Source organism: Cupressus sempervirens, chromosome 8 (assembly GCF_028749045.1).
Source record: "Cupressus sempervirens isolate cs-2001-9-10 chromosome 8, ASM2874904v1, whole genome shotgun sequence".
Taxonomy (NCBI): domain Eukaryota; kingdom Viridiplantae; phylum Streptophyta; class Pinopsida; order Cupressales; family Cupressaceae; genus Cupressus; species Cupressus sempervirens.
This window is the reverse complement of record NC_143125.1, coordinates 126,704,844-126,730,623: the sequence shown is the minus strand read 5'-3', so window position 1 is coordinate 126,730,623 and position 25,780 is coordinate 126,704,844. Positions and strand designations below refer to the sequence as shown.

The 25,780-nt window shown below is 35.2% G+C and overlaps 1 protein-coding gene across 1 annotated transcript in view; it reads right to left on the bottom strand.

Annotated features, from left to right (window-relative positions):
- Positions 1-25,780, bottom strand: part of LOC149541903 (uncharacterized) — a 48,414-nt gene that overhangs the window by 17,629 nt on the left and 5,005 nt on the right. Inside the window, exon 2 of the mRNA XM_089795668.1 lies at positions 17,884-18,063. Coding sequence (XP_089651794.1) covers positions 17,884-18,063 — 180 coding nt within the window. The remainder of the gene's footprint in view (positions 1-17,883; positions 18,064-25,780) is intronic.

Here is a 25,780-nt window from a genome sequence, read left to right as displayed (position 1 = left end):
ATGCTATAACAAAAAATTGTGAGAGGAGATAAAAGAGAACTCAAATGGATACATGGTACAAATTTAAGCTTTGAAAAATTGAAACAAAATGTCACATAATTACATGTGCTCACTTTACCTAATTTTACAAAAGTTTTTCAAGTGGATTGTGATGCTAGTGGGAATGCAATAGGAGTTGTTTTGACTCAACAAGGTAGGCCAGTATCTTTCTATAGCAAGAATTTAAATGATACTAAGAAGAAATAATTAGTCTATGATCAAGAATTCTATGTTATTATTCAAGACTATGCAATTATTTCAACCTTGAAGAAGTGGAGACATACATGATTCGTAAGGAATTTGTGTTGTACACTAACTATAAAGATTTTCAATACTTCGGTAGTTAAAGAAAATTGAATAAAAGACACATGAAATGGGTAGAACACATGCAAAATTTCTCTTTTTTATTGAAACACATAAGTAATTAGTCAAAAAAGGTAGTAGGTGAATTGAACAGAAGGATAAGTGTTGGTGTAAATAATTATTCACTATTTACACTTACTTAAGTTTACTTAGGTTAATGCATATTTTTTACTATTTAATTATTAGCCACCTAGGAGTATGCGTACTCTTGTGAGTTGTCATGTTGACAACACAAGAGTTCACACCTTTTTTATGCACATGGTGTCTACAACACAAGAGTTAGCACACTAATTAAGCACATGGTGTCTACAAACTTGTCATTCTTATCCACTCATCTAGAATGATGGATAAGGCACGTGCTTAGTTGTCATGATGCTTATCTTATCTCCTAGTTCCTTCTAGAGACATTCTAGGTGCTTCCTAAGAGGCCTTTATATACTAGCACTCCTAGTGTGTTTGTACATCATATACTGAATAGAGCAATGTATTAGGACATTCTTTGATTAATTGATCATATCCATTTTTGGTCTACAGTTGTGCTTGTGTTTGAGTTCTTAGTTCCTGGGTGAATTTTTCTCTAAGGCAAATTCTTACATGGTGTCAGAGACATTGGTCATCATAGAGATTCCTTCTCCATACAGGGGACACATCTCCTTTGAACCCTTGCATTTGTTTCTTCCCAAGGGGAGGAACATCATCCAGTGGTCATGGATCAACTTCTTCATCGGAGCATTTCTCATTGATCAACACACTACCTTTAGGGGGGGGGGGGGCTACCTCGTCTCCTTCTTCTCTTTTTTGGGGGGGACTTTTTCCTCTTAGGGGGTTTTGTCCTTCTCCATTTTTCTCTTGTATATACTCAATGTATGTCGTAATGGGGGGGTCTTGATTACTCCATCTATCCATGCATCCCTTTTCATCTCTCTTTCTGGGGGAGGGTTTTTCCCATGAGGTTTTCCCTCTTTTCCCACTTTATGAGAGATTTACATATCATTATGTACATGGGTACCTAACATGGCCTAGTAGTCGGGACCCATTATGCATTTCATCCTAGTTCTTGTGAATGTAAGTGCATTACCCTAAGTTGCACTTAAGGGGGGGTGTTGGTGTAAATAATTATTCACTATTTACAATTACTTAAGTTTACTTAGGTTAATACATATTTTTTATTATTTATTTATTAGCCACCTAGGAGTATGCGTACTCTTGTGAGTTGTCATGTTGACAACACAGGAGTTTGCACCTCTTTTATGCACATGGTATCTACAACATAGGAGTTAGCACACTAATTAAGCATATGGTGTCTACAACCTTGTCATTCTTATCCTCCCATCTAGAATGATGGGTAGGTGGTTAGTTTTCATGATGCTTATCTTCTGGTTCCTTCTAAAGATATTCTAGGTGCTTCTTGAGAGACCTTTATATACTGGCACTCCTAGTGTGTTTGTACATCATATACTGAATAGAGCAATGTATTAGGAGATACGTTGATTAATTAATCATATCCATTTTTGGTCTATAGTTGTGCTTGTGTTTGAGTTCTTAGTTCTTAGGTGAATTTTTCTCTAAGGAAAATTCTTACATGGTATCAGAGCTATACCAAATTCTTACAATAAGCTTGTTAACAGAGATGAGGATCGAAGTGCTTGATTTGATGATTTAAAAAACTTGTATGAAATTGATCCCAATTTTGTGAAACCTTGGAAATCTTGTAAGAATCTCATATCAAATAAGAAAAATAAGTGGATAGACTATTTCATTCAGGAAGATATGTTGTTCAAGGGAATTCATTTGTGTATACCTAAAGGATCTGAGTGATAATGTCATTAAGGAAAAATATAGTGGAGGACTTGCAAAATATTTTGGGATTGATAAAATAATAAAGTTGATCTCTAAAAGATACTTTTGGCCACATATGTATAAAGACATTCAGAAATAGGTAAAGAGTTGGAAAAATTTATCAAGTAGCTAAGGGAACTAGTTAGAATGTGGGTTTTTATACACCTTTACCTATTCCTAGTAAACCTTGGGAAGATATCAGTATGGATTTTATTCTTGGGTTACTTAGAACTTAGAGAGGTAATGATTCTATCTTTGTGGTAGTTGATCATTTTTCAAAAATGGCACACTTCATATCTTGTAAGAAGACATCTAATGTAGTACATATAAAAAACCTATTCTTTAGGGAGATTATGAGGTTACATGAATTACCAAAGATTACTATTTTACATAAAGATATTAGTTACTTTTGGAGGACACTTTAGAAGAAGTTGAATAATGAGCTTAAGTTTAGTTCTACATTTCATCCACATAAAATAGGAAAAAATGATGTTTTGAATAGAAGTTTGGGGAACTTGTTGAGATGTTGATTGGAGATAAACCTACTAATTGGAACTTGATTTTAGCACAAGAAGAGTTTACACAATATAATTCAATGAATAGGAGTACTAAGAAGATACCTTTTGAGATAGTAAATAGAATACACCTAGAGGCAATGCATAGCTAAGAAACTTGTGTATTGAAGTAAAGACCAGTGTCAAAGAAGAGGAATATGTGGACTACATGAAGAATTTTCATGAGGAGGTGAAGAGAAAATTGGAGAATAGTAATCAAGTTTATGAGGAAAATGAATATAAGAAGATGAGACAAAAAAATTGAAGTTGGAATTGAAGTGATGGTACATTTGAAGAAGAACATATTTCTAATTGGTACATACAATAAGCTAAAGATGAGGAAGTTTGGGTCTTGTAAGATCTTGAGGAAATGTGGTAGTGCAAATGCTTATGTGGATGAGTTGCTTGAGGACATGGACATTTCACCAATTTTCAACATTGAAAAAATTTATAAGTACTTGAATCTAGCGAAGAAGGAAATGATAATCCTAATTATCCTAATAAGAAGACATAAGGGATTGAACAACTCTTGGATACCAAAGTAATCAAGAGCACCAAGACAAAGGACTAGTAGGAATATCTAGTTTAGTGATGTAATAAACTAGTTGGAGATAATTCATGGACTTCTCAAGTTGAGTTGGATCCTCATGATTCTACTCAAAACATCATGACTTGCTAATGTGGGCATCAACCTTTACTTACACTAGGTGTTTGATATAGGAGCATCTTGGGTTCTTGGGATATCTTGCATCAACCAAAATATTTCCTTCATTTTATGTTCCAATCTACTATTCAAGGGGAAACCCTAACTATTTGTGTTCTTTCTTTCTGTGCAATTGGCCACTTAATGAAGACTTATTGTGGATTCTTTCCCTGCTTTTGTGAAACCTAATTTCATCTTGTTAAAGATTTGTCCTTCTTCCTTTCTCAAGGCATATTCTTTATTAGCATATGTGGTAATTTGATTTTGCGAGGTTCTTGTGATTACATGATACCCCACATATTTGAAAACATCTTCTTGATGGCCATATAGTTGAGATCTAGGAAGTAAGTAGGAAATAATAAGGTTAGCAGATTAAGATTTACAGAAGTTGAACTAGAAAGAACAAGCTTCTAGGCTTTTTCATTCTAATTCTATTGTAATGGTTGCTACTAGGTAGGCCTTGTGCTTGACATGTTGTAAGATGATTGTCTTAGTAGATCTACATTGAAATCCATATAATTGTTAGTTCTTCTATATTTGTGTTTGGCTTATGTGTGTAACTCTAGTAGGGTGGTTGGAGAACTTACTTCCTTGGAGCCATTCTACTCTCCTCCCTTGAGTCATTGGGTGTGAGAAAACTTTGCAGTAGTGAATATCTTTGAATCATTCCATTCCTCTCCTTTTTTAATACACTGATTGTATTAAATTACTTGCTCTCTATCCTATCAAAATTTGTAATATTTGATTTGATTTCTCAAAGTTCTCTACAATATTTTCCAACTTAGCCTGCAAATAATCAAGAGTTATAGCTACTCTAGATAAAAATAAATTTTGTTGTTGAATTGTACTAAAGAATTGGTTTACATCCTCTGAATCATCAGGAGGATTCATTTTTTTCTCCCTAATTGTCACTCCAACTAGTCTAGATGTAGATCTATGTAGATGTTCCTTGGTAGTCAATCTCTTTCAAGGATTATACTATGAATTTATTTATTTCTTCTACAATTTACTCATATAGCCTAGCCATTATCTTGACAATTCTTATTTTCGTCCTTATTTTGGGTCTTACTCAACCCAATATATCCTTTATTTCATCTACAATAACTAGTGAGCATAAGTTATAAAGAGTTTTCTCTCTTATCCTCTAGTCTTTATACAAAGCTAACTTTCTTCTAAAATCTATCTTCTCATATTCCAAATCTGATATGCTACCCTTGATTTCTAGTAAGTTCCTTTTGAAGTTCAAAAGATATTTAACAAAAAAATTCTCAATTAAAACTTGGTCATTATTCTAATACCTTGCACAATATTTTTCAAGATGATTAGTTTTACCTTCATTTTCTATCCTTGTTGTGATCCTTTTCACATTTGGCTTCCATTTCTTTCTTTCATCCTTTTGTATAACCTCTACAAGTTATATCTTATATTTTTTTGTTACCTCTTCTTTACCCTTGGTTTTCTATGTTTTCTTTTATTCATTTGAGGTCTTTGACTTGGTGACATTATCCTTCTTAGGACCAGGTCCTTGTACTTTAGTCTTCAATCTAGTGGTCCTTGTAGGTGTAGATTATACTAGTTTCTTAGTTTTCTCTAGAGGGGTTGTCCTTGTGGAATTTATTGTAGCTTGGTGAGGTTGTGGTGTAACAACTATCTCAAGAATCTCAAAAACAAGTGTATCTTGTACCTCATGAGCTTCCATACCATCTACACCACTATCCTTTATAGCTTCTACACTTGTACTACCAATTTTTTCCTTGAAAGTAACTTCACCTCCCTTAGTAAGTGGTGTCCACCACTGTTTGGTGATTACTTCCATTTTCACATTTACAAATTATTTGACTTGTCTCTTCGTAGAGACTTTGTAAATTTCTTCTCTCACTTATCTAAATCTCTCTTTATATGTGTCCCATCTCTCTACACTAGTGTCTTTTGGTGATGCTAACATAACTTTAGCACATTGTTCAAGAATTTCATAACTGATCTCATAACCCAGTGGTTGTATCCAAATCTCTCTTGGTTCAATTGCTTCCATGCATGTAAAATCTATTGGAGTATCTAGGAAAGGATGGTGAATTTGTATCCTTTAAAACTTGTATACTTATTCAAATCTTATTTGCGCTTATAACTTATCAACTCGGTAAACATGCACATTCATAACTTCAATACTTGAAATGAAAGTAAACATAACTAATCTACTTCATCATAGGCATGTAAACATAAATCAGAACATTGTAACATATGACACAAAGAATTTGGTCATGTAGAAACCCTTGGTTAGAGGGGAAAACAATGGTGGGGATGACATCCATATATCCTTGACTATTGTAGCAAGAGGTTGCCTTGTTAGGGTTACAATTGTTTGTCACTTTTGGTGTCTAACTCTGTTAAGAGTAATACAAAAAGATCTATACGAATCTACCTTTCTCAAGGATTTAGCAACACATATACATAGTGAATAATGTATTAAGAGCTTTACAAATAGGCTATTAAGTCTACCATGTTAAAGGATTTATCTTCTACAATGGTGAGAAAATAGTAGTGAACATTGATATGATTAGATGCAAGTTACTTTGCTGTCCAAATCTCGCTTTTGTTGAATACCTTAGCACCTCCTATGGCTGATGTATCAAATCCTTCCTTCACTGCTTAGTGCTCTTCTTCGTAGTATATTTACCTTCTCATTCCTCTAGCATGTCCCCTCTCCAACATAATTTCAACAATGACTATCAACAATAATTTTTTAATTGTTTCTTTTAGGTCCTTAAATAGTAATCTTCTTGCCTCTTCAATCTATGACCTAAATAGGGTTTAGAAATCTTCTAGAATACACCATTTATCAAGATCTACAATCAAGAATCATCCTTATCTTCTTTATTTTCCTTTCTTCCCTTTTTTTAATTTTATTGGTCCATGTTTTACCTTGGGATCATCATTAATTAAGTATCTCTTCCAAATAAATCTTATTGAATATTCTTCTTGATATGTACAAACATTATTCCTATTCGGTGGAATCAAAATGCATAGTATTTTGTACCATTACAAACATTTATGTCCTTCCTATGCAGCTTAGTGAATAATATGTTCATGCTTGGTAGATATGTTGTCATTCGGTGTCCCAATGACTCAAAGAGGCCTATCTAGCTTGGTTAAGTCTTTTCTTGGTGTACATATAACCACTCGGAGTATATAGTTCTTAGTCACAACTTGATTCATACTTACACTTTAGTTCTACCTTGACTTAATTGATGTGCAATGGCTCAATAAAAAAAATTCACCAATCACAATCTTCTGATCTCACCGATTGACATTTTGCACTAATGACAACAATAAATATGTATAGGAGTAGCGTTCTCCCCCTTTGGCATTAGTGGAAAAATCCTTATGCATGAAACCTCAAAAAATGACTTAGTGAAAAGTTACTTAACTCTCCCTCGACGTATACTTCATTCACCTCATGTCCTTCTCCTCAACATAATGCGTGTTTTGCAAAATCTTTTCCAATTTTTTTTATGTACAACACTTATACATTTTCTAATCCTTATATCTCTCAACATATCATATGCTCCTACTATATATCATTCTCCTTATATGCATACATCTCATACAATCATATTCCCCCTTTTTTGACACTTATGCCAAAAACTCAAAAATTTGAATTTTTTTCATTAAACTATACTCATGTTTTTTCAAGAAATTGTCTATGAGTCTTCATCATGGTACCTATGGTGGAGTCCTAGTTATTCTTCAAAGTTTTCAATACGTCTTTCTCCACATGCAACTTAGTTGCAAGTTCCAACATATTATTTGCAATAGATAGACTAGACACAGTTGTCATATCCTTGGCTTTATTAATGTGTCTTTACATAACCTCAGGATAAGGTAATAAAAAAAATTTCATTTTATTTATTTTGGTTCTCGTCTTGGCTTCTTCTACTAAAAATTCATGCCAACCACCTGTATAATGTTTCACTCAATAGTAGTAATCAATGTAGGAACCTAGACCAGTTGTCAATGCATATACACTTGACTCCATATATTCACCAACTTTCCTCAATTTCTCTTTGACCTCTTGGGTGAGATGAGGTATATCACATAATTTCTCAAACAATACAATTATATTCTGCACAAGAGCCTCTAGCTCGGTAACCAAAGTGGAAAGTTCCACTTGTACAATTATATGTGCTATCTTCTCTAACACTATGTGTTGTACTAAGCTATATCAACTAGGAAAGTGATGAGCAATGAACTCAAATAATGATTTAGAAGAGTGTGTTTTCATTTATTGGCAATTGGTTAAGAAGTGGAAAAATATTGCAAGGGAAATTATCAATAGATTGGCTTACTGATCAAGGTAGCATGATGATTGAAGTGGATGAAACAAGGGATGGAAGAAACACAATTATAATTAAGGTGAAAATACATGGAAAGGTCTGAACATGAAAATACATGCATCAGAGCTATGCAATAGATTACGATTAAATCTTGTAGAGTCATTAGCCTAGACATAGGTATGCAATTGATCGATCTAGCCTATATGCATAGGCATCTACAAACAAGGGGTCATGAGTGGCATGCAATTTTTATTGATATAGATCTTGACTTTCAAAATTCAAATTTGAGCGGGATAATCCTTTAGGGTTTTCATTTGAAATAAGAGATCATGATATATATATATATATATATATATATATATATATATATATATATATATATATCCCATTTTTCTGCTTAGAACATCCCTCAATCTGATTGGTTGCATGTAATGCATAGAGATTCTCAATATAGATTCATTCTTACCATTTAGAATCACAAAACAATCCTTAAGTCGGCCCAAAAAAAGTTTATATAGAAGTTTGTGCCATTACAAAACTATTTACTTGACACTTAAAGCCTTTGATGCTTGACATCCACTATAACTTCAATGTTGTAACCTATCTTGTGAATGCCTCGACATCCATTATTCACTCGGCATATACTAACTTTCTCGACACTAGAGTGACTCAACACTAACTATTTGCTCAGAACATATTGGTGCTCGACACATACTGCATATTTTTCTCGACTTACATTATCTGACAACTTATGCTCGACATACACTACTTACTCGACATGCACTTTAGGAATATGACTAAGTGTGTAGTCACTCATATGTCAAAATCAATATGAGATTAACAATCTCCCCCTTTGACATGAGTGGATAAAACACTTTGTCATGCATATATATACTTCAACATAATTCAGATAATCTATAATCTTTACTCGACACATATATAAAATTTCAAATTTTCAAAATTTTGTAAAATTGATGACTTATTAGTCATACCTCAAAACTTCACAACTCCCCCTGAGTTGATTGTTCTGTGCTATATCTAAATTTGATACTCCTATTGAATTTAAAAAAAAAATTCTGTCTCAATTCCCACTTTTTTGACACTTATGTCATGAGTGGTACACAAATAGTGTGTTTCTCCAAAAATGTTTGATGGACCTCCAGTATAATCTTTAGTTCCGCATCCAAATTGTTGCATGTCACCTTTAGAGATTGAATTTGTGTTCGTTTGTGGTGACTGATCAGGGAAGTACTATACATACTTCATAAATTCTTTGGGGTTTGGCTGATGTTGTGGACAACATGTTGTAACCCTAAAGCGGCATTAAAATACCTATATAAAAGGGCTTAGGGTTAAGGATTATTTCATTGTAGTGATGCAAAAATGGTTATTGTGGTGATATTGAGCTGTAAGAGATTATGGATTGTAATCACTGGATCATAATAATATCAGACTTGTTGTTTGGTGGACGTAGCCCAGGGATTGGGTGAACCACATTAAATCTTGGTGTCTTGTGTTCTTTTCTGTGTGATCTATTATTTTCTAATATTGGTTATATTTGCATGTAATTGTTATTTCTATCCATGGTTTAATCCTAACAACTGGTATCAGAGCCTAGTTGTTTTTCAGTTATCCTCTGGAAGAAAGTCTCATGATTGAGTGGGAGCGATGGCAAACAAGGGTAAGCTGAGGGTTGATAGCTTTAATGGGAAGAACTTCTAGTTATGGAAGATGCAAATGGAAGACTATCTTTATTAGAAGGATTTATGGAAGCTGTTAGAAGGCAAAGCCAAGAATCAAGTATCTATGTCAAATGATGAATGAGATCTTTTGGATAGAAAGGCACTTGGAAGCATTCGATTATGCCCAACACCATCAGTGGTATTTAATATTACAAAAGCAAAGACAACAGAAGATTTGATGAAAACCCTAGCAACACTGTATGAAAAGCTCTCTGCTTTAAAAAAGGTATTTCTCATGAAGCATTTATTTAATTATAAAATGGCAGAAGGTGGATCTATTGCAAATCATTTAAATGAGTTTAATAATCTTACTAGTTAGTTATCTTTTGTGGGTATCAATTTTGAAGAAGAAATTAGGGCTCTCTTGATTTTGTGTTCTTTGCTTGAAAGATGGAATGACTTGGTAATGGCTGTGACTAATTCTATTCCTAGATCTAATACCCTAAAATATGATGATGTGATCAGTGTTATTTTGAGTGAGGAAACTCATAAGAAATCCTTAGGTGGATCTACATCAAGAAGTGCTTTGAATGCACAAAGTAGGGGCAGAATGATTAAGAGAGCAAGTAATTCTTGAAATCGTGGGAAATCAAGAAGAAAGTCAAAGGGGTGGAGGTCTCAATCAAGAGGACTAAACGATTGTTGGTATTGTGGAAAACCAGGTCATAAAAAGAAAGATTGCTAGAACCGAAAAAAAAATGAAGGAGATAAACCAAATGGAGACAAGGAGGCAAATGTGGTAAGTAAAAAATCTAAAGAGGATGCTTTGCTCCTATCTTTAGAAAGTGTTGATGATTCATGGTTTTTAGATTCTGGTGCTTCATTTCATACTACACCTCATAGAGGTTATTTTGTTGATTATGTCCAAGGAGATTTTGGGCTTGTTTATTTGGGGGATAATGAACCTCGTCAGATTGTTGGAAAGGGGAAAAATTAAGATTAAGTTGCAGAATGGGAATCATTGGCTACTACATAAGGTAAGACATGTTCCAAGGTTGAGTAGGAATTTAATTTCAGTAGAGCAACTTGGTGATGAGGGTTGTGTAGTTACTTTTAATGATAAAAATTGGAAGGTTTCAAAAGGTTCCCTTGTAGTAGCAAAAGGTGTGAAATTAGGCACCTTATATCTTTGTACAGGTCATATTGTTCCTTCTACTTTAATTTTTTTAGAGAAAAATGAATGTTCATGAACAATTGATGCAGTTGAGCAAGGAGAACAAATAGTTGCTATAGATTCTAATACAACATTGTGGCACAACATACTTGGGCACATCAGTGAGAAAAGTATGAAAGTATTTCATTCAAAGAAACTTTTACCAAGTCTAAAATGTGTTAATATGGATTTCTGTGAAAGTTGTGTGTATGAAAAACAAAAGAGAGTGAGTTTTGTAAAGACTAGGAAGGAAAACAAAAAGGAGAAACTAGAGGTTGTGCATACAGATGCGGACCGGCTCAGGTATCTTGTCTTGGTGGCTCTCATTATTATGTTACATTTATTGATGATGCAACTAGAAAAGCATGAGTTTATTTCCTTAGATAGAAATTTGATGTATTTCAAACTTTTAATAAATGGAAATGCTTGGTTGAAAATGAGACTGGTAAGAAATTAAAATGTCTCAAATCTGATAATGGTGGTGAGTATTGTAGTCATGAATTTGAAGATTATTGCTCCACTAATGGTATTCATAGATAGAAAAATGTTCCAAGGACTCCATAGGAAAATGGAGTGGCTGAATGCATGAATAGGACTATAATGGAGCACACAAGGAGCATGAGGTTGCATACTGGGTTGCCCTTACATATATGGGCGGAGGTTGTCAATACTATTGTATATTTGATTAATAGAGGTCCCTCCACTCCTTTGGGCAGTGGTATTCCAGAGAAAGCATGGACTGGTAAGAAGGTGAGTTATTCTTTTCTCAAAACCTTCGGTTGTGAAGCATTTGCTCACATAGATTCTGAAAATAGAACCAAACTGGAAGCTAAGTCAAAGAAATGTGTATTTGTTGGATATGACATTATTGAATTTGGTTATAGGCTTTGGGATTTTGAAAGTCATAAAATTTTAAGTAAGCATGTCACATTCCATGAGAAAGTGTTGTACAAAGATCTGTTGCAGCAACATGAGAAGAAAGAAGATGATTATGTCGTGCTGGATGATACTTCAAAAGCTAATGTTCCAGCCATTCCTCATGATGTGCAACAACCGCAAAAACAAATACCACACACACTGGTGAATGTTAGATGATCAACACGACAAATTAGACCTCCAGAAAGATTCTCTCCCTCTTTGTATTTGATTTTACTTACTGATACTGGTGAACTTGAATGTTATGATGAAGCTGTGTAGGTGGATACTAAGATTTAGTGGGAGTCTGCAATGAAAGACGAAATGGACTCTTTGCTGAACAATCAAACATGGGATTTATGAAAGTTGCTTGTAAGTAAAAGAGCTTTACAGAATAAGTGGGTTTATAGGTTGAAAGAAGAGGAAGGAGGTAAGAAAAGATTTAAAGCCAGGTTAGTTGTGAAAGGATTTGCACAAAAAAAGGGTATTGATTTTGATGAGATATTTTCTCCTGTTGTTAAGATGACTTCTATCCATATTGTTTTAGGTCTTGTGGCTACTGAAGATTTGCATTTAGAGTAGCTTGATGTTAAAACAACATTTTTTCATGGTGATTTGGATGAAGACATATATATGGCTCACCCACAGGGATTTGCGGTCAAAGGTAAGGAGAACTTAGTGTGCAAATTGAAGAAAATTTTATATGGCTTGAAGCAAGCACCTCGGCAATGGTATTTGAAATTTGACAGTTTTATGCATGAGCATGGATATAATAGGTGTCATTCAGATCATTGTGTTTATTTTAAGAGGTTGGATGATGATAGCTACATTATTTTATGTTTATATGTTGATGATATGCTTGTAGTTGGGTCTAACATGTATCACATTAAGGGGTTGAAACGTCAATTAACACATGCATTTGCTATGAAGGATTTGGGGGCAGCAAAAAAAATCCTTGGTATGAAGATTTGTAGAGATAGGAAAAATAGAAAATTGACACTATCTCAGGCTGATTATGTTGAGAAGGTGTTGCAACGTTTCTCTATGGAGAATGCTAAAGCTGTTAGCACACCTTTACCTGGTCATTTGAAGTTGACTAAGGAGATGTGTCCTAAGACACAAGAAGAGGAGGATAAGATGTCCAAGGTACCCTATGCTTCAGCTATAGGAAGCTTGATGTATGCTATGGTATGTATTAGGCCAGATATTGCACATGCAATGGGAGTCGTTAGTAGGTATATGAGTCATCTAGGAATTGAGCATTGGCATGTAGTCAAATAGATTCTCAGATATTTGAGAGGAACATCCAATAAGTGTTTACACTTTGCAGGCTCTACTATTAATTTACAAGGCTATGTTGACTCATATTTGGCCAAGGATATTGATACCAGGCAAAGTACTACATGTTATGTCTTTACTGTTGGTGGGGTAACTGCGAGCTAGGTTTCTAGGTTGCAAAAGGTTAATGCTTTATCCGCTACAGAGGCAAAGTATGTTGCTACTACAAAGGTAGCCAAGGAGATGATATGGCTTTAGTTTTTCTTGGAAGAATTAGGACACCCTTAGAGGGATAATTATTTGTTTACCAGATAGTCAGAGTGTCATTCATCTTGCAAAGAATTTTTCTCTGCATTCAAAGACCAAACACATACAATTGCGGTACCATTTCATTCAACTAGTTTTGGAGGATGGATAGTTAAAGTTGGACAAGATACATACAGATGACAATCTAGCAGATATATTGACAAAGGTAGTCACAAGGGAGAAGCTAAATTCCTCTTCAGCTTCAGTTGGTCTTCTAGGCTGAACAAGAATACAAGAACAACAAAGTCTAGGGGGATTTGGTCCAGTGGGAGCCTCCTAGCATAACGACATAGCTATAGGATCAATCTCCAAGTGGGAGATTGTTGTCTAGTGTGGAGTCTGATCAATCCTCAAGTGGGAGATTGTTAGTTTGTGGTCACTGATTAGGGAAGTACTATACATACTTCGTAAATTCTTTGGGGTTTGGTCGACGTTGTGGCTAACATATGGCTAACATGTTGTAACCCTAAAGCAGGATAAAAATACCTGTATAAAAGGGCTTAGGGTTAAGGATTATTTCTTTGTAGTGATGGGAAATTGGTTCTTGCAGCAATATTGAGCTATAAGGGATTATAGATTGTAATCAAGTTGTAATCATTGGATCATAATAATATTAGACTTTCTATTTGGTAGACGTAGCCCAAGGATTGGGTGAATCACGTTAAATCGTGGTGTCTTGTGTTCTTTTCTATGTGATCTATTATTTTTTGATATTGGTTATATTTGCATGTAATTGTTATTTTTGTTCGTGGTTTAATCCTAACAATTTGTACATCTAACTCGGCAACAAGGTCCACTAAGCCTTCATGAGTAGAAAGATGGGCATCTTTCTTCATCATAGTTTTTGCAAAGGCTAGTTTCTTGTGCAACATATTCATGTGTGGGGTCAACATGGATTGGATATTTATCAAGGTAGCTCTAGTATTTGCATCTTTTGCATGTAGTGCTGCTAGATGACCTTGAGTAGATAATAACCTCTGAAAATGAGTCTGACCATGACCAAGAGACAACATAAGAATATTACTTGTTGTCTTTAAGTCTCCCTACAGCTGGTCAATAGCCCTCTGTGCTTCTTGTGTGAACAAGTTCACATCATAAAGCTTTGTGTATAGAGAAAATATGTTCTCTAACACCTTCAAATCTTCCATTTTGGTTGCTAAGTCAACCTGTCTGAGTGCAATGGCACTAGAAATATTTTCATCAACCTTTGTTAAAAATCTCTTCTCAGACCATTCTAAAAGTTTGGTGGTTGTGTCCAAATCTACATCACTGATTTTGTCCACCAGATTCACCAATTGCTCAAGAATAGGTTTATCTTCATTAGGTTTTGGGAGGCTGAATCCATCAAGAAATATGTCTTTGATGCCATATAGTATAGGATTTGAGCAAATATGCAAATCAAATCCACGAAGCCCAAGAATACCTACATGCAGAAAACCTATCACGGAGAAGAAAAAGACAAGAAGAGGCAAGGGTTTCATTTAAAAAAACATGCAAATTGTATATTCAGAATAAGAAAAGATTATTCAAGAGATAATAATTACAAAGAGATCAATCCTTATAAAAGGAGATCAAAACCCAAAAAGGGTAACCTAATAAGTTACAAAGGGTAACCTAAAGGTTAAAGCTATTTAATAATTATTAAATAGAGAAAGATAAAAATGCATAAAGTGAAATCTTAAGAAGAGAGAAAAGGTAATTTAATAAATGAAATGAAATTAACCTTTTTCTCTAACACCCCCCTTAATATGAGCAGTAGAACACAAACTTGGGTCCCAACAACAAGGCTTGATGAGGTACCCAATCACAACAAAATCTCTATGAAACAAAGAAATAGAGAAAACCTAGTGGGAAAAACTTTACTCCAAAAAGAGATAGCAGAAAATCTAGTGAAGAAGTGCAAAAGCCTTCGACTAGAGGAATGTTCCAAAAAATAGGAACAAAGAGGGATCATGATGAAAACCATTGAAGCAAGAAGAAGCCACAAACTCTGTCAAAAAAAAACTGTTGATCTATAGAACCTCCTTTGAAAAAGAATGAAAAGGAGAGTGTCTATATGGTAGATGATCCATCCCACCGAAATGCATAGGTATCTAGCCACTACAATCACTTAGTACATAGGATCAAATACTGAATACATAACTCACTCCAACGAACGAAGGAAGTATTAGGAACAATAGAAGAACCCCCTCTTAATGCAAACCAGGGTGAGGTGACAGGTAGCTGAGAAAATGGGCCAAAATCTCATACAAAACATAAAGAACCATGCACATCGAGAGTGAAGAAGGGGTATAGACACCTATAAAGGCACATGTCACCAACACATCATGGGGCTAATGTCATGGAAGGGAGACTCAATTGACAAAGGAAGAGGGCACTAAATGGCATTCAACTATCCCCCCATGACACTTTATAATATAGTGTGAGTACAATAAATCACAATGATGAAAAGGATCCCGAAAAGCAAGAAGTGACACTTTATCTCAGTGCATTTGCAAAAAAATGCTTACAAATGATATCAACAATGATTAGAAAAGGAAAAAAAACTAATACAACAGATAGTACAACCCGAAAGAAGAGATCCCATGCCAAGAAAATGATCCCTAGACCTGAAAGAACGAAGATATCCATTATAGAGAAAAAAGGCAAAAACCATGAGAGAAAGAGCATGGGGTAGAATCTAGAAGAAATTACATCATTTCTGAAAAGTAGACAGAACCAGCTTTCCAAAAATATAACATTTTTAAAAAATGAAGATGGAACGCTCAAGATATGCCCTCTAGAGAGAAAATTGAACATCTAACTTGGATTTCCAAAATAGGAAACCAAACTACATCAAAACCCAAAAACACCTACACCAATGCCTCTGTCTCGGAACTAGCTTTCTAGCGCATTATATGCTCAAGTTATGGAGAAAAAACCAACATGGCCCATGGAGATGCACAAAATTATTATTTTTAAATAAAAAACTAAAAACACCCCCCACCACCAGAGGAGTTGTGGCCGAGTGGAGGGGTTAGCGAAGGGCCGCCACGGAGAGGGGTCTTGGTGGAGCCACTGCGGTGCTGCTGGCAGGCCACTAAGCAATAACCGCAGCAGTGAACGCAATGGTTAGCTAACCACAGTGGTTAAAAAATGCAAGAATTTATTTATTTATTTGTGATTTTTTAATTTTTCCACCTCGTAACACATGCCAGAGGCCGTACAACCCTGCCAGGCAAATTTTTTTGCCTCTTGGATCAACATTTTCCAAAACAGACAAAATGTATATGGAAAAAAGGGTTTTGACACCTTCTGGATCCATCTGTGAAGTTTGTTTGGCCTCAAACTGCTCTTAAAATTGGTGACCCCTTGTTTTCTTAGGAAATACATGAAAAACACTAGATCTGATCCTCCAAACCCTTGTTCTCTCTTTTTCTCCAAATACTGAACAAGCTACAACAAATTTGGCTTTGATACCATGTAGGATTTGACCAAAACAAATCCACAAAGCCTTCGAATACCTGCATGCAAAAAAATATCACAGAAGAAAAAGACGAGAGTAGGCAAGGGTTTTGCTCTGAAAAGTATGCTAATGTATTCTCAGAAATGGAAGAGATTATTCAAGAGATAATAATTACAAAGAGATTAATCCTTATAAAAGGAGATCGAAACACAAAAAGGGTAACCTAATAAGTTACAAAGGGTAACCTAAAGGCGAAAGCTATTTAATAATTATAAAATAGAGAAAGCTAAAAAATGCATAAAGCAAAATCTTAAGAAGGGAGAAAAGGTAATTTAATAAATTAAATTAAATTAACCATTTTCTCAAACATATAACACTTGTCTTTTACTTGTGCTCCCTCCTAAGTAACTCTTGATTCTTCTTCCTTGTTAGAGCTTCTTGCAATATGCTCATCTGTTCTATGGTGATCATTGCTAGATCAAAATTTGAAAGCTCAATCACCTCATCTAACTCAACATCTCCATAAAATGTACCTTCTCCAACCTTAGATGTATCAAGACTAGGCCTTGATGACTGCAATGGTGTAGTATCTACACTCGACCTTTGAAAAGTTTGACTAGGAATAGGAGATGCAAAACTTGGTAGGGTAACCAATGTTTGGATTGCAATCTATTCCTCTGGTTTCATAGTCAAAATTGACTCTTCAGTTCTATCCTTCTCCTTCTCTATAGTTTCTTCACATTGAATCTGTGATTTAGGTGTAGGACTACCTTCTTGACCTATTTGGACTTGTGTCCCAATCTTCTCAACTATTAAAATTGCTTGCACTGAAGCATTTGACACCAATGTGGTTACATTTGATGTCACTGGGTCTTTCCTTTGGTATACCACAATGGGCATTGGAACATGAGTGTCAAAGGTGACACCTTATTGTGCTTCTAGACCTCTCATCTCTGTAAGTGCAAAGGGCACACTAGATGTATTAGTATTATGTTTCTCCCCTGCTAAAGCTTTGTTGATTTCATCTATAATGATTAATATAGGATTAGTGAAAAGTTTAGTAGCTAAATCTAAATCCTTTAGAATACTCTTCAAATCATCCTCTGTCAAAGGATTGATGTTCTACATAGTATTATCAGAAACATCCTTTATCTTGATAGTGTCTTGTTGACTTGTATGTTCCACATGAGGGGGATTGGTACTCGACATATGTACCTTAGGTACATTCTGATCTTGTTGTTGCTCTTCTTCAGCTATTGCCTCTGTGTCTACTTCTTTTTCTATGCCTCCCTCATGACCATCCTTGATAGATCCATCATTTGTAACCTCAACTACATCTTGTTCATCTTTGTCCTTACCTACCTCTTTAGGTGCTTGCTTAATAACTTTTTCTATCTGCAACCCATAGATAACCTTCCATATTTGGTTGCTCTGTTTGACAACTTCCTCAATGTTATTCTATAAAATATTGAAGGCTCTATATTTGGAAGAAAATCTCCCCTTGTATTTGTTAATGGCCCTAGTCATAGATGATTTGTCCAATTTTGGCATTACTTTGGCAAGAGTAGTCTCCCTAATATTCCTTTCAGTAATTAAATTGTATTGCCATCTTTGCTCAACTCTGTCATATAGACTTTTGGGTAAAGAATTGGCAAGCTCAATAGGGGTATTCTTGAATGTGGTCATCATCTTCTAAATAGATTCCTCAACTTTATTCATTTCTGCTTTTCCAAGTTTGTCAAACTCAACATGTGTGAAATCTGACAAATCTGCATTGTTCTTAATGTTATTACACAAGTTGTCTAAATCAGAAGAGGGACTATGGCTTACCACTTGGAATTGATTATTGTCATTTGACTCAGTCCTCTCCTCATTTGATTCATTGGGAGCTATATAATTTCTCCTCTTTGGTTGATCTTTTTGACTCTACTATGTAGTAGTAGTTGATCTTTTGCCTTTAGGTTTGTCAGCTTCTTGTGTTTTCTTTGCAATAGCCCTTGTGTTAGCCCTTGTGAAAGGTATTGCTAGCTTTTGTTGTGTTGGCTTCATAACCTTCTTACGTTTCTTTGATATTGGCTCCTTGGCTTTTCTCTTCTTCTTCTCTCCAAGCTTAGGTGCTTCACTAGCTTCTTCTCCCTTGACACCTTCATCATGTTCTACTTCCTCTTCTTCTTGGTCCTCTCCTTGACCTTGTGTTAGTGCAAGAGGGGCTTGAGCAGGTTGTTCATCTTCTTTATCCTCATCATCCTCATCTTCTTCTTCCTCTGCTCCTCTTTGACCAAATCTTTCTTTAAGCTTCTTCACAATTTTGTTCTTCTTTCTTACCACAGAAGTTGTCTTCAAATCTTTTGTGATTCTATATTTGGCTTCCTTATAGTTTCCAAATGAGGTTGCACCCTTGTCTACTTCTTATACAAGTAAAGTTGTAATGGCTACTGATGCCTCATCCACATTGATTTCATAGGGAAATGGCTTGAGCTATCTAACCCTAGGAACAACTGCTTGCACATATGTAAAATCAGTATCCACTAGAAAACAAACATCATCATAATACTTCTCTACTAGTGACACTGGTATCCTCAATCTTTGTTTCATAGACTTCTTAAAGTCTTCAAAGTAATTTTTCATGACTAACTCAAAATTATCTCCAAGTTTCTCTATGAACTCTCCAATTTGAACAACAATAGACATATTGGTCTTCCAAGCAACTTTACCAAATGAAGGAAATGTTTCTACACATAGAAAAATATACAAACGAGTAATGAACCGAATTTGCATTGTGCACTCTTAGTCTTTCTTATGACTCCCAAGTTTTCTGATAATTGATAGAGTTGTAACTCGGCATGGTCATCAGAGTGATCCTTCTTTACTATCTTGTATCCCAAATCCACAACCATACAAGACACACTATTCAATTTGCTAGATTGAAAGAACTTGTGAGCAATAATTCTCACTGCAAATGCAATTAGGGGATTTGAAATTGTGTCAATTATCATCCCTTTTTTGTTTCATACAACCCCTATATTCTTCTCAATTACTTCCTTCACATCACTACGCATGGTCTTGGGTCTATTTAGGGTAGGATACCTTGTTACTTGTTGAATGATCCTTTTAGTGATCTTGGAAGGGCCATTTTCCAACCATACTGAGTGATCATGTATTCTACTCAACACTATCTTAATCCATTTAGTCTTGAATACATCTAGAAAATCTAGGGCACAAGTTAACCCTTTTCTCTCTACAATCTTGTTTTCCTCCTTCAACACTTCATCAACACATAGTTTTCCATATAAATTTCTAATTTCCATGTCTTCAATACTTCCAACCTTATAAGTGTAACAACATTTTACATCTTGTATAATCAAAACTTGTGGTGGTATCATTGATAACACACCAATTGGATCTCCCCTATATGCAATCTCAGGAATAGTTCGGAAGGTGGTTGTTTAACCTCATTGCTTATCAATTGAACATTTAAAACTTATTTCCCTTCCTTCCTAACAATAGTAGAAGAACTAGTTGCCATTTCAAATAACTAGGGTTTGCAATAATTCAAACAATGTAACTTGACACACGATGAATACCTTATGAATCTGATGTTTGGTGATGAGTAGCACTTGAATCCAGTTCACAAGCACTTGAATCCTTCTCTCCAATTTTCCTTATGCTCTTTGTGCTCTCTTTGATCTCAAATGAATGCAAATGAGTCAAAAATTGACCATATAGCTCTTAAGACTTGACAATAAATGCTCAGTGCTTACACAACTATAAGCTCGACTATCATAGCAATTTCAACTCATTCAACTTACAAATGATTTATTTTATGCTCGACAACCACAACGAGCTTGGCGAATACTATCACTTTAATAGCTCGACATCAACCGAAATTTTTCATGCTCGGCAACAACATAAAAACTAACAAAACTTATAGATTTCTTCTAGGTTCTAACCAATTCATTGCATCTTAATTCATGCATATAGAATCTTTTTAGAACTTAGGTTCTTGGAACTGATGTAAAATATATCAATGCAATATCAGTCCCACATACCTTTTTATTGCCTAGTTGGGGCTGATGTGATCACTTGATCCATTGCATGAAGTGACCTCATCAAAACTTGATGTGTTGATATCTTCCTTTTTCTTCCATGTCTTGTTCATCTAAACTTTGACATTCTCAACATCAATCTTCCCTTTCCCTTTGTTGAATTCACTGCTAGGTGCCTTTGACCTTGTTGGACAATTCCTGCTGATGTGACCAATGTTCAAACAACTAAAACATGTGGTTTGACTCAACCATCTACTATAGTCACTTCTGAAATGTGTTCTAATGCAATTCTCAGCAACATTTCCATACTCTTGAAAATAGTAGCAACTATACCCTATATTGTAATCCCAATTGTAGGGTTTTCCATTATTGTGTCCCTTTGTCTTCTTGTTTGATGTCCACTTGGCATTAAATTTGCATTCATATGCTCTATGTCCATACTTCTCACAATTATGGCAATGCTATTCAAATCTTTGTGTGCTTGTAGTCTTAGTCATGAATTCATGTAGCTGATGTCCTTTCTTGTTGCACTTATGATAGTTACCCATGAATTTCTGCTTAGGGTTCTGATTTGCATTGTTGCTCCTGCAAACATTTGTTGTATGACCTATCTTTCCACAATTATGACAAGTGGGTTTGTAGTTCTTACCTTTGTTGCTTGTTTGTTCACCACTTTTAGACAATTCTCCTTCCTCGGTACTGGTGTATCTTAATTCAATAGTATCATTATTAGATCTAGGAGATCTCATCAAATTCTCAAAGTACTTGATGGCTTCATTAGGTCTATTGAAACATTCAAAAAATTATTTTTCTCTTTTTAGATCATTTTTCAGTTGTTCATTATGTAACTTCAAAGTTGTGATCTCAATGTCCTTACCATTCAATTCATGATTGGAAATCATCACTTGATTCATTTTTCCTAATTGCATTCTAGCAATCCTTTGCACCTTTGATGTCTTCTCTTCCAGTCTGTTGGTCAATATCCTTTTGTCATCTTCAATCATGACTTTGTCTTCCTCAACTTTCTTTTTCTGCTTAGTCACCTCACATAGCGATACTGATTGGACTTCTTATTCTATCTTAAGATTTTTGACCTCTTTAGTTAGGGCACCATTCTTTTCCATCAGATCTGCAACTAATACATCAAATTCACTTGAGTTTCCATCTCCAAAAAATTCAGTAGTGTCTTCCTCTTGGTAATGTGTGTCATTCTCCTCAATAGCTACCTCTTTCATTCTCTTTAATGATCACTTCAAATCATCTCTTTCTTCATCAACATATCTAGGGCAAGCTAGATTTCAATCTTCTGGTTCTCAAAGACTTTTCCCAACTTGTAGACTTTCATCTTCAAGATCTTTCCTCAAAGTTGCAAAGCTTTCCATTTCAGAGAACAAAGATCTAATACCAATTTTTGGAAATACAATAGGGAAAGTAAAATCTTGTAGGGGTGGGGTGTGAATCACTCCTTTAAATCTTTATCCGCTAAAACATTCACCACACATCCATCTCACAATTCGCATATAAATTAAAATATCAAACTAAGCATGTTCATCCATAGCATGAAAACAATAAGCATTCAACACATATATGACACAAGATATTTGGTTACCAAGAAACCCTCCAATGCGAAGGTAAACTTGGGGTGAGGATGACACCCACAAATCTTCACTATTGTAGTTGTAAAGTGTATCCAATGAAGGCTACAATGTTTGACCATAAACTATGATCTACCCTGTGAAAGGTCTACCCTGTTAAAGGCTTACAAAGATTGTTAAATCTTACCCTGCTAAAGGATTTTAATGCCCTATTAGAAGTGTGTCTAGTTAAAGGACTTCAACTTACAATGAAGTAAGAACTTGATTAAGAAATTTATACAAAAGTCTACTAGACCTTGAAACATGTTTACTTGATCCTCCTTGATAAGAGATTTTATTGATTCGCTTGTTAGAATGTCTCAGCCTTGATCCTTCAGTTAGCACTATTTTGCTAGATAACAGATCACCTCTATCCTAATGTGTACTTGATCCTCTTCAATTAGATGTATCACTTATGTCCTTTCTACTTTTCTCTATTCTCTCTCTAGTTGATTCTCCAATGCATATCTCAATTCACAACTCCTTAGTCACCATGAATGCTCTATCTGCGCATGCAAACTTCGACTCTTTTTGCTCCTTTGCATCTTTAAGATTTGTCTTCCTTAAGAAGTCCTAGGTGACTTAGGGTTAGGTAAGAATCAACGATTGTGATTCGCCCATTTTTTCACTTAGAACATCCCTTAATCTGATTGGTTGCATGTACTGCATAGGGATTCTCAATATAGATTTGTTCTTATCATTAAAATCACAAGACAATCCTTAAGTCGGCCCAAAAATGGTTTACATAAAAGTTTGTGCCATTACAAACAATTATGCCCAAAATTGTTTACTTGACACTTAAAGCCTCTAATGCTCGACATCCACCATATCTTCAATGTTGTAACTTGTCTTCTGAATGACTCGGCATCCACTATTCACTTGGCATTTGAATCACTCTGCATATACTAACTTGCTTGGCATTGGAGTGACTCAGCACTAACTGTCTGCTCGACACATACTGGTGCTTGAAACATACTGCATATTCTGCTCGGCTTGCGTTATTTGACAACTTATGCTCGATATGCACTACTTACTCGGTCTGCACTTTAGGAATATGACTAAGTGTGTAATCACTCATATGTGAAAACCAATATGAGATTAATAGAATCATGGTCCTAAAGAAGGAACCTGAACAATTTTTAGTGAGATTAAGTGAAGCTAGACAATGAGTTGAAGATCTGGTAAAAGGAAAGGAAAATGAAATAGCCCTTATGATCGAAGAGCACATATATGTAGAGAAAGAAAACATCATATTATAGGAATATAATCATGAAAACTAGACAAAAGAAGCCAAACAGATGTGAGAGAAAATCCAACAACTAAAGAGAAAACTAGAAGTGGTGAAGGAAGAGTGTGAGAGACTTGCCAGAATAAGGGAGCACAACTCAAATAAGGAAAATACCTCAAACACTCAAGGAGGAACAACAAACTCAACCAGTCCAAGATTCCTAGGAATCTATACATTCAAGAAAGGAGTAGCCTCAAAGACTAACAACCCAAAAACCACGAAGAATGAAAAGAAGGCTAAAAGAGATATGTCACCAAAGAAACCCACTTATTGTTCCTATGGTAAAATATGACATAAGTTAGATAAGTGTTGGTATAGACAAGCGCCAACTAGTAGATTTATACAAACATAAAACTATGCTACAGTTGTTACCAGTATGGACACAACACACATGAATGTAGAGATCTTGCAAATGAGGCAAGAGGAGAGAAAAATTGTCACTAAACAAATGTTGCTCATGTAAATCATTTATCAAATTTTTTGGTATTCTTCTTCTTTTTTGCATGTCCTCCTGAAACTTCTTAAAGCAAGCTTCAAGTTTCTTTATGCCTTTGTCTCTTGACTTGTTGTGCATACTAGTTATTTGTGCAATGATGCTACTCTTTGACTTCTACTTGAGTAATTTATATCCAGGATACTCACCCTTAAAATAGAAATAAATGCATACTAGTATAGCTCCAAATTTGAAGGAGTGTGATACACTATCAATTTTAATCTTCTTGAGGCTATCTAACATTTTCTTGTCTAGCCATTCACTGAGATCCTACTTGGTATTCTTTGTTATTATCTGATGCGTTCCATATACTACCCATGTAGGTACACTGTTGGGATGAATTGATGGGTAGAGTTTATGTTCTATCACTCTTGCAAAAAATTGTACCCTTTCATCAAGAATGTGATTCATGGTGTACATTCTGCCATTTGCACGACATCCTGCTAGTTCAACCACCTCTGTTATAGAATGTACTCTAGTGGTCAACTTCTCTATAGTTTTGCTAAACCCTGTAACTCTTTTGATCACTTCTTTTGTGATCTTTTATGGCTTTTCCAACCAAATTACTCGTTGTCTACCTAGCTAAGCACAAATATCACTCATTCCACTCTGAAGAAATTTGGGATATCGAGGGCATGAGTTAGGGTTGTGTTGTCTAACACTTCTAAGTCTTTTTCACCTATTCCCTTTGCTTAGATCTTCCCATATAGCTTTTTGACTATTTTGTCTCCCATTTCTACTATCTTTGTCTTCAGATATTCATTGACATCCTCTAGTAGTAATACGTTGCTTGGGAGGGAGGATAGGGCTCTGTTCATATCTCTTTTTTTGGCATCTAACAGTACTAGCTCATAAACAGGTGATTCCTTATCGTGTTCATCTACCAACTCGAAATAGCACAAATCATTGTATTGTGCCATTGGGACTGTTTGACGTTGGCTCTATCTCTTGGTTTCTTGTGCTGAGTGAAACCTAGGGTTTCAAAATTACTGTTAACCTTCTTTCACACACTTTCTTCACAAAGTAGCCTTTTGATAGTTATGTTTTCACAAGAAAAATATCTATTGAAAGATTACAAAAGTGATTTTTTGTCCGACAAGATACTTATTTATAGGTTCATCGGAAAATTTACGTTACTTTCCAAATGGTAACCTTGTTTCTCCTACCTCTATCCTTGTGCAAAAAATGCTTTCCAACAATCAACTTAATCATCAAATTTTGAAGACAACTTGTCTTCCATTCTTGGAAGTAGCTTAACCTTTACCTTTCTAGTCACTTAGTCACAACTTACCAGTTTGTGTGAGGGGACCAGTGCAAGTTTCATCCTTCTTGCCTAACCTTGTTGAGCTCATCTTAGCTTAGCTCGATTAAGAGGACTCACCACTTACCGATGAACTATTCCCTCTCCAATCCTTACTCCAATGTTATATGATTGCTTCTTTATCCACACCTTTGCAAAGTCTCTATTGGCTTGCTTGACATCAATGGCTTTCGTTTTTCCTATGTCGTTATCACTACACTATATAGGTCTCTGCTTCATCCAATAGTTTTTGACCACATGACCCACTTTATGACATCCATAGCATGTTTTTCTTGAAGTATTCCATGGACTTGCTTATCTCTGTTGTTTCATCCAACATTTTCATTGTGT